The sequence below is a fragment of the Pygocentrus nattereri genome, chromosome 4, assembly GCF_015220715.1.
Source record: "Pygocentrus nattereri isolate fPygNat1 chromosome 4, fPygNat1.pri, whole genome shotgun sequence".
NCBI lineage: Eukaryota > Metazoa > Chordata > Actinopteri > Characiformes > Serrasalmidae > Pygocentrus > Pygocentrus nattereri.
In genome coordinates, this window is record NC_051214.1 from 3,336,516 (window position 1) to 3,353,251 (window position 16,736).

The window sequence follows — 16,736 nt, forward strand, 5'->3', positions numbered from 1 at the left end:
ATAATTCATAGTAGATACTGAATAATGTATAGTAGATACTGAATAATTCATAGTAGATACTGAATAATGTATAGTAGATACTAAATAATGTATAGTAGATACTGAATAATTCATAGTAGATACTGAATAATGTATAGTAGATACTAAATAATTCATAGTAGATACTGAATAATGTATAGTAGATACTGAATAATTCATAGTAGATACTGAATAATGTATAGTAGATACTAAATAATTCATAGTGGATACTGAATGATGTATAGTAGATACTGAATAATGTATAGTAGATAATGAATACTTCATAGTAGATACTGAATGATGTATAGTATTTACTAAATCATTTATAGTAGATACTAAATAATTCCTAGTACTGAATAATTCATAGTAGTTATTGAATAATTCATATAATCTGCTGAATTATTCATAGTAGTTACTAGCGGTCAGTATTCCTTTAATAGAGTGGGGCTGGTAGTGAAATCAGTGCTACACTAAGCTCATCTAAAGCAGCAAACGTTGCTAACAGTGAATGAACGCGAATGGCTAATTATGGTAATTAGTGCCAAGTGCCATGTTAGTGGACTTAGCTGATAATAAAATGACCCTTTTCTGGACTGTTCTAGTGTCCACGCCTCTCGGAGCTCAAGGTTCAGGTTCACTGTGCTGCAAAACACACACACACAAACACACGCACACACACACACACACACTGGAATGACACTGTTCATTCCAAACCAATTATTCACGGCAGTGCGAGGAGGGGCGGGGCTAATGTGCCCCCCCCCCCCCCCCCCCCCAGACACATACACGAGCAGTCACAGCAGGCAGAGCGTCTCTCTCTCACACACACACACACACACACACACACCATCTCAGTCCACCACTAGAGCTGGATTACAACTGCTGGATTTTACGGATCGTCCATCTACATCGAGAGAGCGAGGGAGAGAGTGTGTGTGTGAGAGAGAGAGAGAGAGAGAGAGAGGGGTAGCCATGGGTCAGTTATGCTGCTTCCCTTTTTCACGAACGGAGGATAAACTCAGTGAGTAACACCGCCGCTACGCTATCGTCTCTGGTCCTGCCTGTGTGTGTGTGTGTGTGTGTGTGTGTGTGTGTGTGTGCAGTTCTCGCCTTTCTGCTGCAGGACTTCTTTATTCCCCACTACTGATACATCTCTCTCTCTCACTGTGTAGCTCTTTATCTCTCTATCTCTCGATTTCTATCGCACTGTCTCTCTCTGTGTAGCTCTGTCTCTCTCTCTCTTGTCTTTCTCTTCTATCTCTCTAAATCTTTTTCTTCTGCCTTTCTTTCTCTCTCGCTTCTCTTTCTTTCTCTCCCTCTATGTCTCTCATATTTTCTAAATTTCTCTCTCTCTCTCGCTCTCTCTCTCTCTCTCTCTGTATTTCCCTCTCTTGGTCTCGCTGTCCTCTGTTCTGTCACTTCTTCTGCATCTCTATTTCTCCTCTCTTTCTCTCATGGTGGTAGCTGCTTCACTGTCCAACTGTGTGTGTGTGTGTGTGTGTGTGTGTGTGTGTGTGTGTGTGTGTGTGTGTGTGTGTGCGGTGAATTTCTGCAGCTCTCTCTCAGTCTGAGAGAGAGAGAGAGAGAAGGTTGCACTGGGACGGTGTGTGTGTGTGTGTGTGTGTGTGTGTGTGTGTGTCTCTAGCGTGTGCCCTACTTCTCGTGAGCAGTGAACATGATGTTAGAGAGAGAGAGAGAGAGAGAGAGAGAGAGAATGCAAGGACAGAAAGAGAGTGAGAAGTAGGGAAGAAAGAGGGAGAATAAGAGGAGGGCGAGAAAGCGGAGAAAAAGAGTCACTGAGAGAGGAAAGCAGAGAGAGACAGTGAGAATGAGAGGAGAGAGAGCAAGAATGAGAAGGGAGGAGAGAGGAGAGAGGGAACGAGGAGCAAAAGACAGAGGGGGAGTTAAAAGGGGCCTTTGTGTCTCCATCTCTACACTCGTTCTCTCTCTCTCTCTCTTTCTTTCTTTCTCTCTCTCTGTCTCCTCCCTCTCTCTCCACTGCTTCTCTCCTCTGTTTCCATCTCTCTCGTCCCTAGAAAGGAGGGAATGAGAGAGGTACTGGGAGAGAGAGGAGGGGTTAAAAGGAGACAGTGTCTCTCTCTCTCTCTCTCTCTCTCTTTCTCTCTGTCTGTCTTGCACTCCCTCTCCTTCTCTATCTCCCTTTCTCCTCTTTCTCTGTCTTTCTTATCTCTTCCTCTCCCAATCTCTCTCTCTATGAAGCTCTATCTCCCTCTCTTATCTTTCACTTTGTCCCCTCTCTCTCTCTCTCTCTCTCTCTCTCTCTCTCTTTAAAGAGACATAGAGAGAGAGAGTGGGGGGGTTAAAGGGGGACGCGTGTCAGTATTGAGGTCAGAGACTCTGGGGGGAAATCTAATGCCATCACCGCTGGAGCGTGTGTAACTCTTAGCTTTTAGCACAGAGAGTTGGAGGGGTGTGTGGGGGTGTGCAGGTACAACATCACACACACACACACACACACACACACACACACACACACACACACAGACACAGATCTTCTCGGAGGGCAGTGATGTGATTAAGTAGCGCAGTGACAGCACGACAAGGGCAAACCCTCACAGACACACCCCAACACAGACACAAAGACCATCAGACACGCATATATTACCTCAGTAAGGCACATTCATGCATATTCAAATGATCCTATAAAGTTTGTAACAGCATGACTTGCATTAAACATAGACCTACCAGTGGAAACTGACCATATGCAGAATTCAGAAAGTCCTGCTTCTCTTAGTTATAGATCCTGGAAATGTGATGTCATGATGCAGTGATCCATAGTGAGTGATCCAGAGTTTGGCAGGTTTAGTCCTGGATTTTGCCTGATCTAAAGCCCATGGGCTCACTAAATACAGACAGGGCTGACTAGCATGTGGATCCACATGGCTAACAAAATCAGGCGAAATCATCTCAGGTGCAGCGCTGAGAATCACAGTGAGAAACGTGCCAGAGTTAAATATGCCAGTGGCTGAGGTAAATATGCCAGTGGCTGAGGTAAATATGCCAGTGGCTGAGGTAAATATGCCAGTGATTGAGTTAAATATGCCAGTGACCTGAGTCAGTTATATACCATTGCCTGAGGTAAATATGCCAGTGCCTGAGGTAAATATGCCAGTGCCTGAGGTAAATATGCCAGTGCCTGAGGTAAATATGCTAGTGACTGAGCTAAATATCATAGTGGCTGAGGTAAATATGCCAGTGGCTGAGTTAAATATGCCAGTGCCTGAGGTAAATATGCCATTGCCTGAGGTAAATATGCCAGTGCCTGAGGTAAATATGCCAGTGCCTGAGGTAAATATGCCAGTGGCAGAGGTAAATATGCCTCAGGCTGAGGTAAATATGCCTCAGGCTGAGGTAAATATGCCAGTGCCTGAGGTAAATATGCCTCAGGCTGAGGTAAATATGCCTCAGGCTGAGGTAAATATGCCAGTGCCTGAGGTAAATATGCCAGTGCCTGAGGTAAATATGCCAGTGAACTGAGTCAGTTATATACCATTGCCTGAGGTAAATATGCCAGTGCTTGAGTTAAATATGCCAGTGCCTGAGGTAAATATGCCATTGTCTGAAGTAAATATGCCAGTGCCTGAGGTAAATATGCCAGTGGCTGAGGTAAATGTCAGTGCCTGAGGTAAATATGCCACTGCCTGAGTTAAATATGCCAGTGCCTGCGTTAAATATGCCAGTGCCTGAGGTAAATATGCCAGTTCCTGAGGTAAATAATCCAGTGACCTGAGTCAGTTATATACCATTGCCTGAGGTAAATATGCCCATGCCTGAGGTAAATATGCCAGTGCCTGAGGTAAATATGCCAGTGCCTGAGGTAAATATGCCTCAGGATGAGTTAAATATGCCAGTGCCTGAGGTAAATATGCCAGTGCCTGAGTTAAATATGCCTCAGGATGAGTTAAATATGTCAGTGCCTGAGGTAAATATGCCAGTGCCTGAGGTAAATATGCCAGTGCCTGAGGTAAATATGCCAGTGCCTGAGGTAAATATGCCAGTGCCTAAGGTAAATATGCCATTGCCTGAGGTAAATATGCCAGTGCCTGAGGTAAATATGCCAGTGCCTGCGTTAAGTATGCCAGTGCCTGAGTTAAATATGCCTCAGGATGAGTTAAATATGTCAGTGCCTGAGGTAAATATGCCAGTGCCTGAGGTAAATATGCCAGTGCCTGAGGTAAATATGCCAGTGCCTAAGGTAAATATGCCAGTGCCTAAGGTAAATATGCCATTGCCTGAGGTAAATATGCCAGTGCCTGAGGTAAATATGCCAGTGCCTGCGTTAAGTATGCCAGTGCCTGAGTTAAATATGCCAGTGCCTGAGTTAAATATGCCTCAGGATGAGTTAAATATGTCAGTGCCTGAGGTAAATATGCCAGTGCCTGAGGTAAATATGCCAGTGCCTGAGGTAAATATGCCAGTGCCTGCGTTAAGTATGCCAGTGCCTGAGGTAAATATGCCAGTGCCTGAGGTAAATATGCCAGTGCCTGTGTTAAATATGCCTCAGGATGAGTTAAATATGTCAGTGCCTGAGGTAAATATGCCAGTGCCTGAGGTAAATATGCCAGTGCCTGAGGTAAATATGCCAGTTACTTGAGTGAATAATGTCACTAACAGCACATTTCACATAGAGAGACAACAGAGTCTTAATTCACCTGATAACAGAGATAAAAACATTTGGTTATATATTAATTAAAATGATCCCATACTGTTTTCATTTTTCCATCCGAGTACTGACTTTCTAATAGAATGTCTCGATATAAAAATTAAGTATCAGGATCGTGATTCAACCTTTAGCACAGTTCACAATATTATGACACTGTACTGAGAAAAAGGTTAGATGTGTAAGATAGTACATGTAAATAAAGTGAATGTTGTGTGTGTGTGTGTGTGTGTGGTATATTAGTAACACCTCTTACTGAGTATAACATGAGTTTCTGCGCTCATTGTGCATTTTTTCAGCTCCACTGACCGTACAGTTTCACTCTGTAGTTCTACAGTTACAGACTGTAGTCCATCTGTTTCTCTGATACTCTGTTACCCTGTTCTTCAGTGGTCAGGACCCCCATAGACCCTCACAGAGCAGGTACTATTTGGGTGTGTTAGTGTGTGTTGCGCTGGTATGAGTGGATCAATGGAGTTTGTAAACACTGTGTCCACTCACTGTCCACTCTATCAGACACTCCTACCTTGTCGGTCCACCTTGTATTTGTGAAGTCACAGATAATAGCTCATCTGCTGCTGCACAGTACCTGTCCTGGGGGTTCTGACCACTGAAGAACAGGGTAACAGAGTATCAGAGAAACAGATGGACTACAGTCTGTAACTGTAGAACTACAGAGTGAAACTATACGGTCAGTGGAGCTGATAAACTGGACAGTGAGTGAAGAAACAAATATATATATACACACTCACTTGTTTTTTATCTCAGCTGACCTGCATGCTTTGGGTGGAGTGAACAGGATCTTCCTTAATGAGGCCCTCAGGAAACACACACACACACACACACACACACACACACACACACGCACACACTCAGCATATTCAGAAGCAGATTCGTAGCCCTGATATTTCCCTTCTTTTGACTTCTTATTCGTTGTTTTACAGTAACCAGAATCAGTGAGTCAGCATTGATTGAATGTGACCCAGTTTATTTTCAGCTGAAAATACTAATTGAGGCCAAAATGTATATTATATATGTATATTGACTTTCTTTTGTGTCAGGTTAATTTACCTTATTTTATTTCTCTTATTAATAATTTTGTCACTTTTATTATTAATAATAAGTAAAATATTTGACAAAACATTTATCATTGTCTGAGTAAATCAAGTTACCTTGTTTATACAGTGCTCCAGTTGTGATACCCTGAACAGGGCGACGTTTTCCACTAATACTACCCGGCAAACGCAGATTTACAGATTTTGTGTTTAAGTCTGCAGAACAAAACTTGTGGGCTGTATTATACAAGCCCAAATCGTGGGCCTTGTAAACACTTACATATGTATTTTATATGTATACAGTAATACGTGAGAAGTAAAGCTATACAATTAGCACTGAGATGTTGTCACCGGTTTGCTTTGGTCATACGCAGAGGGCCGAAAACCGCATCGGCAGTGCTGATATCTCACGGTATAGCGCCACCTTCAGTGTATTATTGCCATTATACCACCAATTATACAGTAGTTTCATTGCTCATCCTGCATTGTTTGGCACTGTTTGTTTCCACAGGTTTCCACAGTTTTAGAGCTAGAACCACAAAACTTTGCAGTATCGCAGAGCTTATATGGGAATAATGAGCTCATCCTGTTAGGACCGTTCCAATGTACGTTCATTCTGCCACGTTTGTGACGCCCATAAGAAATGAGTGGCATGTTGAGAAGACAAATCTAGCTGCTCCAAGTGATATCACCTTGGAGCATCTCTCACACTGCCCCTTAATACAGTACATACGTTGCCTAGCAACTCCTCCCAGGTGGTTGCTAGGAACATAACCACCTGGGAGAACATAGCAGGTGCTAAACTGCTACTTAGTACTACTTATTTCCACCTAATGTTTTGCCAGTATTTGAGTCACAACCGTGATACCCAGATCTATTCATGATAAAGCCAAAAAATTGACAGTTTGGCTTTGATAGATGATTTTCTTTCCATTTAAAATGATGACAGCATTTACAGATTAAGCTGTCAACGCAGTGATAACCACATATGATAATGTTACACTACTGTAATGCTTATTTAGATAATAATATTGTCATTACATAATACAGTAGTTTACTGTAGCTGCTTGAATTTGCTGTAAAATACTCCCAGCCATGCTGTGGCTATTTAGGCCTATTGTAACTGTAAAGTCAAGGGAAATATCACACACTGCTTAATTGCAGCCAATTATACTAGTATGAAAAAGGAAAGGTCACTTCCTCAATATGCTCTGCGAAAACAGCTAATTACTGGACTTTGGCATTAAGCTTGACCTGTATTTCCCAGAATGCACCATTTTTACAGCAGTCCTCTTTATTTAGGGAAGATAGCACGCTGTAAATTATTTATATGTTTGTAAGGAAACAGTAAAAAGTCCAGCAGCAGTGCTGAAAAAAAAAACGCCTGCTAATTAACAGGAAAGTCTGTTTTTTCAATGATGTTAAAATCTGTAAAATTACAGTCATTGAATTTCTTAGAAATACAGACTTTTTATTGTAACTTAACAGTTTCACAAGTTCAGCTAGTCATTTGGACAGTAAGAATAATAATAAATACAAGAATAATACAAATAACAGGAACTATCCTTAAAATACATGTACATGTCTGACTTTTCGCGAATTTAAATTCTATTTCTGTAAAATAACTGCGGTGTTAAATACAGGATATGTATAATTGATTTACATGCATTTAACCTTTTTTTGTTAAATAAAAAAAATTTTGTAAATTACTGCAGTTTTGCCAATTTTACAGCAGTTTTTTCCAGTGTTTTTATTTAGAAGAGCACATTTAAAAGCAGATTTAAGTATTTTTGCTTCACTGTAAAATCACAGCTTTAATCCTACAATAAAGCTCCAGTAGAAACAGTACAAAAAGTAGAAAAGGTTTCTGGATGTTGTTGAGTAGCTGCAGGTCTGTGTAAGGGAAATCTCAGGGCGTTGGAGGCAGTTTCAGTCCAAAGTTCGAAAGGGCAGCGAACAGCAGCTCGCGTCTCTATAGGGAGGGTTATCACCGGCTAATTAGAGCTTGAAGAAACTGGCCTTTGGGTTTAGAGCTCAGACTGTGAGTCACATTCATCATATTCTCTCATTCCAGCCATCTTTGCTAAATTTCTGCATAATTAAAAGGTTGAGATGTAAACAGAGCCGCTCAGAGCGGTCTGGTGTGAAACGCTCTGTCCTAGAGGAACTTAGAGTGAGAGCTGCTCACAGTGGTGGTGATGGGAACCAGACGTCCCCCTTTAAAAGCTCCTCACAGAAAGTTCCAACATGAACTGGTTCTGAATTCACTGCCTGATGACTGAGACGATGTTTTATGAGAGTTTAGAGAACTTCAACTCCATTCATGGTGGAGGGAGACATGCAGGGCGCTGTGCAGCAAAATAGTCCCCTAAGAAAACTCATTATTCCAGATTTTCCACTGTTTTCCATCATCAGCATTCCATATGAACTCAGAAGACTCGTGTGGGTTCTCTGATGGTTCTGGATAGTAAATAAAATGTCTTTGTGTTGTAGTCATGGTGACCCCTGGTTCCCATCAGCACCACTGTAAAGACGTCTGAACCATTTCACACCAAACCTGCTCTGAATCTCTCTGTTTACATCTCACACACTGGATTAAGCAGAATTTTTAAAGATTGGTGGCTTTCCCCTTTAATCACCCAAACCCTTGTGATGAGCATAGATTACTCAGAAAGAGAGAGAGAGAGAGAGAGAGAGAGAGAGAGAATCAGTGTTTATAGCACTCATAAAGTTATGTAATTGAGCTGCTGCCTGTGAAGCGGCTGGTGCGGTTGAAGGACGCTGAGCTGCAGCTGTGGAGGCGTTCGGAGGCCGTGTGGGTGTGTTTGTGCGAGCACGATTCGGAGGTGTTTAGGATGGCGTTCATTTGATTTAAGATGTCGTGGTATGTGTGGGTGCTCGGAGCATTGAGTGACCGTTTGTATTGAGCACTTCAGACCAACATGAAAAATTTAACCGTTGCTACTTATGATGTAAACGTGTCTACTGTGGTGCCGTGACCCTGATAGCAAGACAATAGAGGGCCATTGTTGGCCACTGATGGCAAAGCTGGTGGTCCACTGGCCTTTAGCTCAGCGTTTTCCAAGCAGCCCACTTAATATTCGCTCATTTTCCACTAACAGTCGAATTTACTGATTTTTCCTGCCTTCCTTTCTTTAGTTATAGTTAGTAAATCAGTGTTAGCAACAGTATTTACCATTACTGCGTTTTTTGCGTGACGTCACACTGTACAGTCGCTGTCATTTTGAGGGCTGAATCAGGGAGCGGTTGCGCTGCACGACGCCTTCGATCTGCTGTAATTTGTGAACGATTCAAGTTGCGACGAGAGACACGCAGACCTTTAATGCAGTGTTTTCACTCCAGGTTGGGAGCAGCCGCTCTGTGTAGTTCAGTGTTTCTCTGCTGTTCACGCCTCGTTCAGCTCCAGGGATAAATCAGCTGATTATATCAGGAATTTTAACCAGGAAACTCAGTTATGCAGGGCAGGGGTTTCAGGACTGGAGCTGAGATCTGAACTAACTGCACCAGAAAACTCACAGAATCATGTCTGTCGACACACGACGTCGTTTTCCGCCCCACGACATTCAGTCTGATATGCGTTTATGTTCCTCCATTCAAACGTCATTTACATCAGAAACAGAGAGTAAAGTTATACTGGGGGTCTGCAGCTCCGTTAGGGGGACGACTGTGCATCTCTCGGCTGGTAACATCAGCTAAAGTTCTCTAAAGGCCTGCATTGATCACATCTGTGTTAATGAGCTGATGCCGTTTCCCTCCTATGATCAGATCTCCTCTTTATGAACATCGTGGGATCCTCCCCACAGTAGAAACATCACGTGACTGAAACTCCGAGATAAAATCATTTTATATCAGACCTAGTCATTTTTTTTTCTCTTGGTTGTTTGTAAGATTTGTCTTAGTTAATTTTCTAAAATAAATGTCCCTGTGTACTTAAAATCAGTTTGAAGAGATTAAAAAATAGCTAGAGCTTGTATGCAGGACAGTAATCGGAGTGGTCCGAGGGTGGACTAGCAGTGGCAGTCAGTCAGTGGGTTGCCGACCTTATCAAGCCAGCGGACCGATATAAGCTCACTGTCTGGGACTAGACTAGACTAGAGTGAGACTTCCTGGTTCAGAAAGTAGGAACTCCCTTCTGATGATATGGCTATTTGAATTGTTTTTTTAAATGCTTTTGTAACACTGATTGTAGATCGTCATTCCGACTCCTGAGGTGGTTTATGAAAGCAGACTCTGTTGCTGGCCAGAGGTTTTTTTCCCCTTTTATAGCTCACGGTAAGTCACACTGTGTTCTAAACCACACTAATTAGTCTGTGCAACCTTAACGAAGACCTGGACTCAGCGTGAAAGACGTTTTGTTAATGTATCTTTATCAAAGCAATTTGGGCTGAAAGGGTGACTGTTGAGTTCTAGTGCAAGCTTTGCTGCTCCAGGTCTCCTGGAGCTCCAACTAAGCAACAATTGGACTCTGAACATGTCCTCTTTAACAAGGAGGCTAAAAGAGAGTGAGCTAAACAGGCTAAAAGATAAACTGTAATTTTCATAATGTTACTTAAATGTCTTAAGTTTCATATATTGATGTTTTTGGTAAATCAGTTTTTTTTATTAAACCCAGCATGGCAAAACGAATGTTTGACCCATTAGCTTGCTTATAACATAACACAGGACGTCACCGAGGCACCAGCATAATTAGAGTTATCATTGTGGGGCTAATTTGGTGAGCAGAAACTGCTGACAGTCATGTGCAAAAATTTTGGCACCCCTGGTCAAATTTTGGCACCCCTGCTTGGGCCCCTTGAAACAAACTTTCTTGGTAAAAGAGTGCTTCTTTGTGCTTGTTAGTTATATATTATTTACTGAAAGTGTGTGTTTTATAATATTTTATGTTCTTGCCATTTTATAAAAGCAGCATGCAACTCCTGGCTGTGTTACAGTGACCTAACAATGGCAAAAGGGTGTTACTCCACTTGCCACTGTGCCTAACAACAGCCCTTACCCGTGACACAGTAACACACAGCCTCTTATTGACTTAAGTAAATGCTAGTTGTAGGCCAGAACGCCAGAACGAGGTATTTAGAACAGTGTTTGTGAGATGCTGTGGTATTTAAAGCACTATATGTGTGAGTGTTGTGGAGGTTGTGGTGAAGTCATGATCACACACACACAGTATTGCATCAAGCTGAAGTCAGAGCAGCGTGTGCGGAGGAAATGAGGCAGAGATTAAGGAAAGTACTTCGGCTGCTCCTCTATCGGTGTGTGTGCGCTGGAGGTGTGCGGTTTTCAATCGGATTGCATAACGTGGTTTGTTTTTTCCCCCCTTTTCCACTCATTTTCATTCTTTTCCAGCACATTCAGCAGCACATGTTTCATAATCAGGAGTGTGTCACGCTGCAGACGTGTTCAGATCAACCAGAGCATCAATTATCCACAAATCCACCTGCACGAAACGATCAAAAAATCAAAACAAAACAACAACAAAAGAAATGTTCCAGCGATGTTCGGCAGAACAGAAGTCCATTGTTTACACTTTGTGATGAAGTTTATTAATGGATCGAAGCAGTAAGGCACCAGTTACACAAACAGCCAGTTAAAGAACAAACAACCTGCCTCAATGAGCAAATGGCTCATCTGAGTCTTTTGATAACACCACATTAAAGGATGCTACTCTTTATGTGCCCATTTGTTCCAAGCGTTTAATGCGTTATATGTTCACAAACAGTGTCCTTCAGATATATTGGCACCCTTTGTAAACATTGAAAGGAAAGGTATATTTTTACTTAGTTACGTTTTCATAATTTACGCCAAGTTCCTAGCACCCTTTTTGGGTTGGAGGTGGTTCAGCTCTTGTTCTGCTGTACTGCTGCTCACCCTTCTCACTTTGGAGCTTTAGCATTGTATTTTAGACCAAAGTGATCCACAAAGAAAAGAATTAAGCTGCTAAAGTTTTGGTCTCCATCCTGATAGATGGTAGATGCATTGAAAGGTGTCTTTTCAACAACTAGCACTAGCAACATTTTTACTGGAGGATGGGTTAAGGAAACTCTACATGGCAAAAAATACTGAAAGCATTAGTTTTAAAGTACATAAAGCTTTTATTATCTGTATTTGTTCGTTTTTATCAAGGGTGCCAATAATTCTGAAGAGCGCGGTCAATGCTCATCATTTCATAAGGCAAGCTTTACAGAACACAGGTAAAAATCCCATTCAGCCTAACGAGAAACTGTAGAACAGACTCGGTTTATATCACAATACCTACATTTAGAGTCAGTTATTCATTCAGCCTAACGAGAAACTGTAGAACAGACTCGGTTTATATCACAATACCTACATTTAGAGCCGGTTATTCATTCAGTCTAATGAGAAACTGTAGAACAGACTCGGTTTATATCACAATACCTACATTTAGAGCCGGTTATTCATTCAGTCTAATGAGAAACTGTAGAACAGACTCGGTTTATATCACAATACCTACATTTAGAGTCAGTTATTCATTCAGCCTAACGAGAAACTGTAGAACAGACTCGGTTTATATCACAATACCTACATTTAGAGCCGGTTATTCATTCAGCCTAATGAGAAACTGTAGAACGGACTCGGTTTATATCACAATACCTACATTTAGAGTCGGTTATTCATTCAGCCTAATGAGAAACTGTAGAACAGACTCGGTTTATATCACAATACCTACATTTAGAGTCGGTTATTCATTCAGCCTAATGAGAAACTGTAGAACACACTTCATTATGTTGAATGGGATTTTTAATGGTATCTCGGAACAGTAGCTATGAAAGAGCACATTTGTGGGGTCTGGGTCAGTTAGGTCAGTTAATGCCTTACTACTGGTCTTTTAAACTTTGTCATAAAGTCTGGGGGTTCTTTCGATCTCAGTAATGATTACATGATTGTGGTGTGAGCTCTAATCAGGCGAGATCTCTGATTGAGGACATTGTTTACTGCAGTTCTGGATGTTAAAACAGTTTTATTTGTCTTGCAGATCTATTGCAGAGCACACAGCGCACTGCTTGGACAAGTACGTGTCTCTTTATAACAACATTCCCTCCCTCCCCACACACCTATACACTCGCACACAGGCTTGTGTGTAATACCTGGTCACATGGGGTTATATATATGCTCTTTATGTGTGTGTATATATATATATATATATATATATATATATGCCCCTATAAATTACATATTGCTGCTGTTATAACAAAACCTCATATCTCCAAAATGAAAACTTTACAGGAGCACCAAAACACATTCTTTACTTCTAATGTAAGTCAATGGAACCAGAATTTTTGGAGTAATTTTGGGATGTTTCTTTTTGTCCAGTTGTCATGAAATTTGCACACAATGTAAAGGGTAACATGAATTTTCGATTAAGGTCAAAAACTGAAAAACTACAAAAATGGAGATACGACAGTTGGTATTTTCTCGCTTTCTCGTTTTTCCTTTTTTTTTTTTTCATTTTTCAGTTTTTGACATAATCTGAAAAAGCCCCTTCCCCTTTACATTGTGTATAAATTTCGTGATAAATGGACTAAAAGAAACGGCCCAAAATTACTGGTGTAATTTGGAAAAATGTCTGGTTCCATTGACTTACATTAAAAGTCAAGTAGGTTTTTCCCTTCTCCTGTAAAGTTACCCTTTTGGAGGTACGAGATTTTGTCCCGACAGCAGTGATGTGTAGTATTATATGTATTATATCATTATTACAACTGTTTCTCTGAAAGTCAGAACATTTTTTGTCCTAAAAAGTACATTGTGCTTCCATCTGTCTTTATATCTCCTCTCCTGAGGCTTTGAGAACATCGTGATACAGCGGAAGCTGTAGGAGGCATTTTCTAGGCTAGTGTCTGTGAAAGGCATGTTTAAAACATAGGGATATGTATATAGTGTAAGCTGTAATGAACTTGGATGAAGTGTAGTCTCAGATTAGTGTGTTTGTCCATACTGAATAAAGACAGGGAGCTTGTTGAACCAGTGACCAAACAGAATGGTGGTGTCAGGGACGACTCACTGCTGAAAATCCCTTCTAATCTGTACCAGGCTTTATCTGAGTCGGTTAAACCACCCCCTCCCTGAAGCCTGGCTCCAGGATGAGGCCCCAGTAACCCTGATCCGGGCGAGTGAAACTGGGTCCTGTTCTTTTTCATCATGTGGTGTTTTTGGATCACCCTTTGTCTGGCCCATCACCTAGGACCTGCTTGGGAGACCTTACCAGGAGTTTTCGCCCCTGACAGCATAGCTCCAAGGATCATGTAGGCACACAAACCTCTCCACCACGGTAAGGTGGTGATCCAAGGAGAGGGGGCTGGTTTAACTGACTCAGATAAATCAGCCCAGAGTGCTGATGTCCTGCATCTCTGGGGTAAAAATCACCCAAAAAGCACTTAGGACTTCCCTACAACATACAAGTATGTATCAGCAATAATAAGTATTAAACCTTGTGCTTTTTAAGTACTAATAAATGCAAGTAACATAATGGAAGAAACCTTTGGTAAAACTCACAATTTGTCACCATATGAAGTAAAGGAGTTGTTTACATAGTATATTGCTGAATAATGTTCCACACAGTCACTCTGACAGACTGTAATACACTACAGGAAGTGTAGGGGGCGATACGGCTTCTACTGTTTCATTTAAAAAGCTCTATAATGTTCATATGATCCACACAGTCACTCTGACAGACTGTAATAAACTACAGGAAGCATAGGGGGCGATACGGCTTCTACTGTTTCATTTAAAAAGCTCTATAATGTTCATATGATCCACACAGTCGCTCTGACAGACTGTAATACACTACAGGAAGCGCAGGGGGCGATACGGTTTCTACTGTTTCATTTAAAAAGCTCTATAATGTTCATATGATCCACACAGTCGCTCTGACAGACTGTAATACACTACAGGAAGCGTAGGGGGCGATACGGCTTCTACTGTTTAATTTAAAAAGCTCTATAATGTTCATATGATCCACACAGTCCCTCTGACAGACTGTAATACACTACAGGAAGCGTAGGGGGCGATACAGCTTCTACTGTTTCATTTAAAAAGCTCTATAATGTTCATATGATCCACACAGTCCCTCTGACAGACTGTAATACACTACAGGAAGCGTAGGGGGCGATACGGCTTCTACTGTTTCATTTAAAAAGCTCTATAATGTTCATATGATCCACACAGTCACTCTGACAGACTGTAATACACTACAGGAAGCGTAGGGGGCGATACGGCTTCTACTGTTTCATTTAAAAAGCTCTATAATGTTCATATGATCCACACAGTCACTCTGACAGACTGTAATACACTACAGGAAGCGTAGGGGGCGATACGGCTTCTACTGTTTCATTTAAAAAGCTCTATAATGTTCATATGATCCACACTGTCACTCTGACAGACTGTAATACACTACAGGAAGCGTAGGGGACGATACGGCTTCTACTGTTTCATTTAAAAAGCTCTATAATGTTCATATGATCCACACAGTCACTCTGACAGACTGTAATACACTACAGGAAGCGTAGGGGGCGATACGGTTTCTACTGTTCCATGTCCCAATTCAGAGGCTGCATCCTTCGAAGGACGCAGTCTATGAAGGCGTGTCCTTCAAAGAGACCTGCAAAGGCTGAACTTTGAACGGCGGATTTTCCGTTTGTGTCACAGCACCGCTGTTCCTGCACTTCCGGCTGCATCAAGAAACACCACTCCTGTCAGGCTCTTTTAAAGTTCTTTAAAGACGGAGATGCAAACAATTCGTTTTTTCTTTTTTCAGTTATTACAGCTGGAGATGCTTCACTGACGACGCCTACGTTATCGCAAGTTTAGCTTCAGACCAATTTGGCTTTTTTAACATTTGTATCGTTCGCTATTCAACTTATATTTAAACCAAGTACTTACATTTAAAGTTCGCTCCCCTGCTGACTACGCCATGTTCTCGAAACTGCACCAGCACGCAGTGAACCTCGGGATATGTTGGCTGGCGAAGGATCCACCCGTTGGCTCCTTTGTTGCCATGGAAAAAGACGGGTTTCTCGGCCACATATGAAGGAGCCTTCGAAATGAGAGAGCCTAGTCACACCACTGTGACGCAAGCGGCCTTCAAATGCAGCCTACGAAGGATGCAGCCCCTGAATTGGGACACAGCTGATGTCATGGATTTGTAATGTTTCCATTCTCGATTTTTAATTCACATTTCAAAGAGATGCCCAACCCAGAAGGCCTTAACGACTTAACCTGAAGAGGGTAGTATTTCACTTCCGTCGTGAGCAGATAGCCAAAGAAAAAGAACCAAGTCTGGGAGCATTTTCTTAAAACGAAGGATACAGAAGTCAAATACAATATGTTGCTGTTGTCAGATCAAAATCTCACATCTCCATATTGAGAACTCCACAGCTAAGGAAAAAAACGTACTCTACCTTTGATGTAAGTCAATGGAACCAAACACGGTCCCCCGACCCCCCGACCCCCTCAGTTGTTTTGTTCCATTCATCAGTAAATTTACATACAATACATAGGATCACAGGTATTTTCAAATTCTGTGAAAAACTGAAAAACGATACGAGGTTTTGTTCTGACGGCTGCCAAACTTATCACATCACTTATTTTTAGCTATTGCTTATTAGTTGTTGTAGCTGAAACTGAGGGTCTTAAACAAAGCGCCACGATTTTTTCCATAGTGATGATGAAGATTGTCCTCTTACTGAACAGAACCTCAGTTTATATTGTTACAGCTCATTTAAGCTAAGTAATCGATTATTAGCATGAATAAATATTCATGTTTTGCAGCTCTAATCGTACGACAGCCACCACCTGCAGCTGCTGCTTCTGAGCATATTGATCTCCGCCCACAGACACGCCCACACCCAACCAGCCAGCCCTCCATATTAGTGCTATTTTTAACAGAAAGCCTTGTGCATGCGGCCGTGGATTGTGCCGAGTGTGGTACGTAGTGAGCGTCCTCCGTT

The 16,736-nt window shown here is 41.7% G+C and overlaps 1 protein-coding gene across 3 annotated transcripts in view; it reads left to right on the top strand.

Annotated features, from left to right (window-relative positions):
* The window catches only part of LOC108441302 (A-kinase anchor protein 7), a 58,248-nt gene that overhangs the window by 36,015 nt on the left and 5,497 nt on the right, over positions 1–16,736 (top strand). The window contains exon 8 of one of the 3 annotated variants that reach the window (XM_017720771.2): positions 12,767–12,802. The exons of the other annotated variants lie outside the window; for them this stretch is intronic. Within the exon in view, the coding sequence (XP_017576260.1) occupies positions 12,767–12,802 (36 nt within the window). The remainder of the gene's footprint in view (positions 1–12,766; positions 12,803–16,736) is intronic. 3 annotated transcript variants of the gene reach the window in all.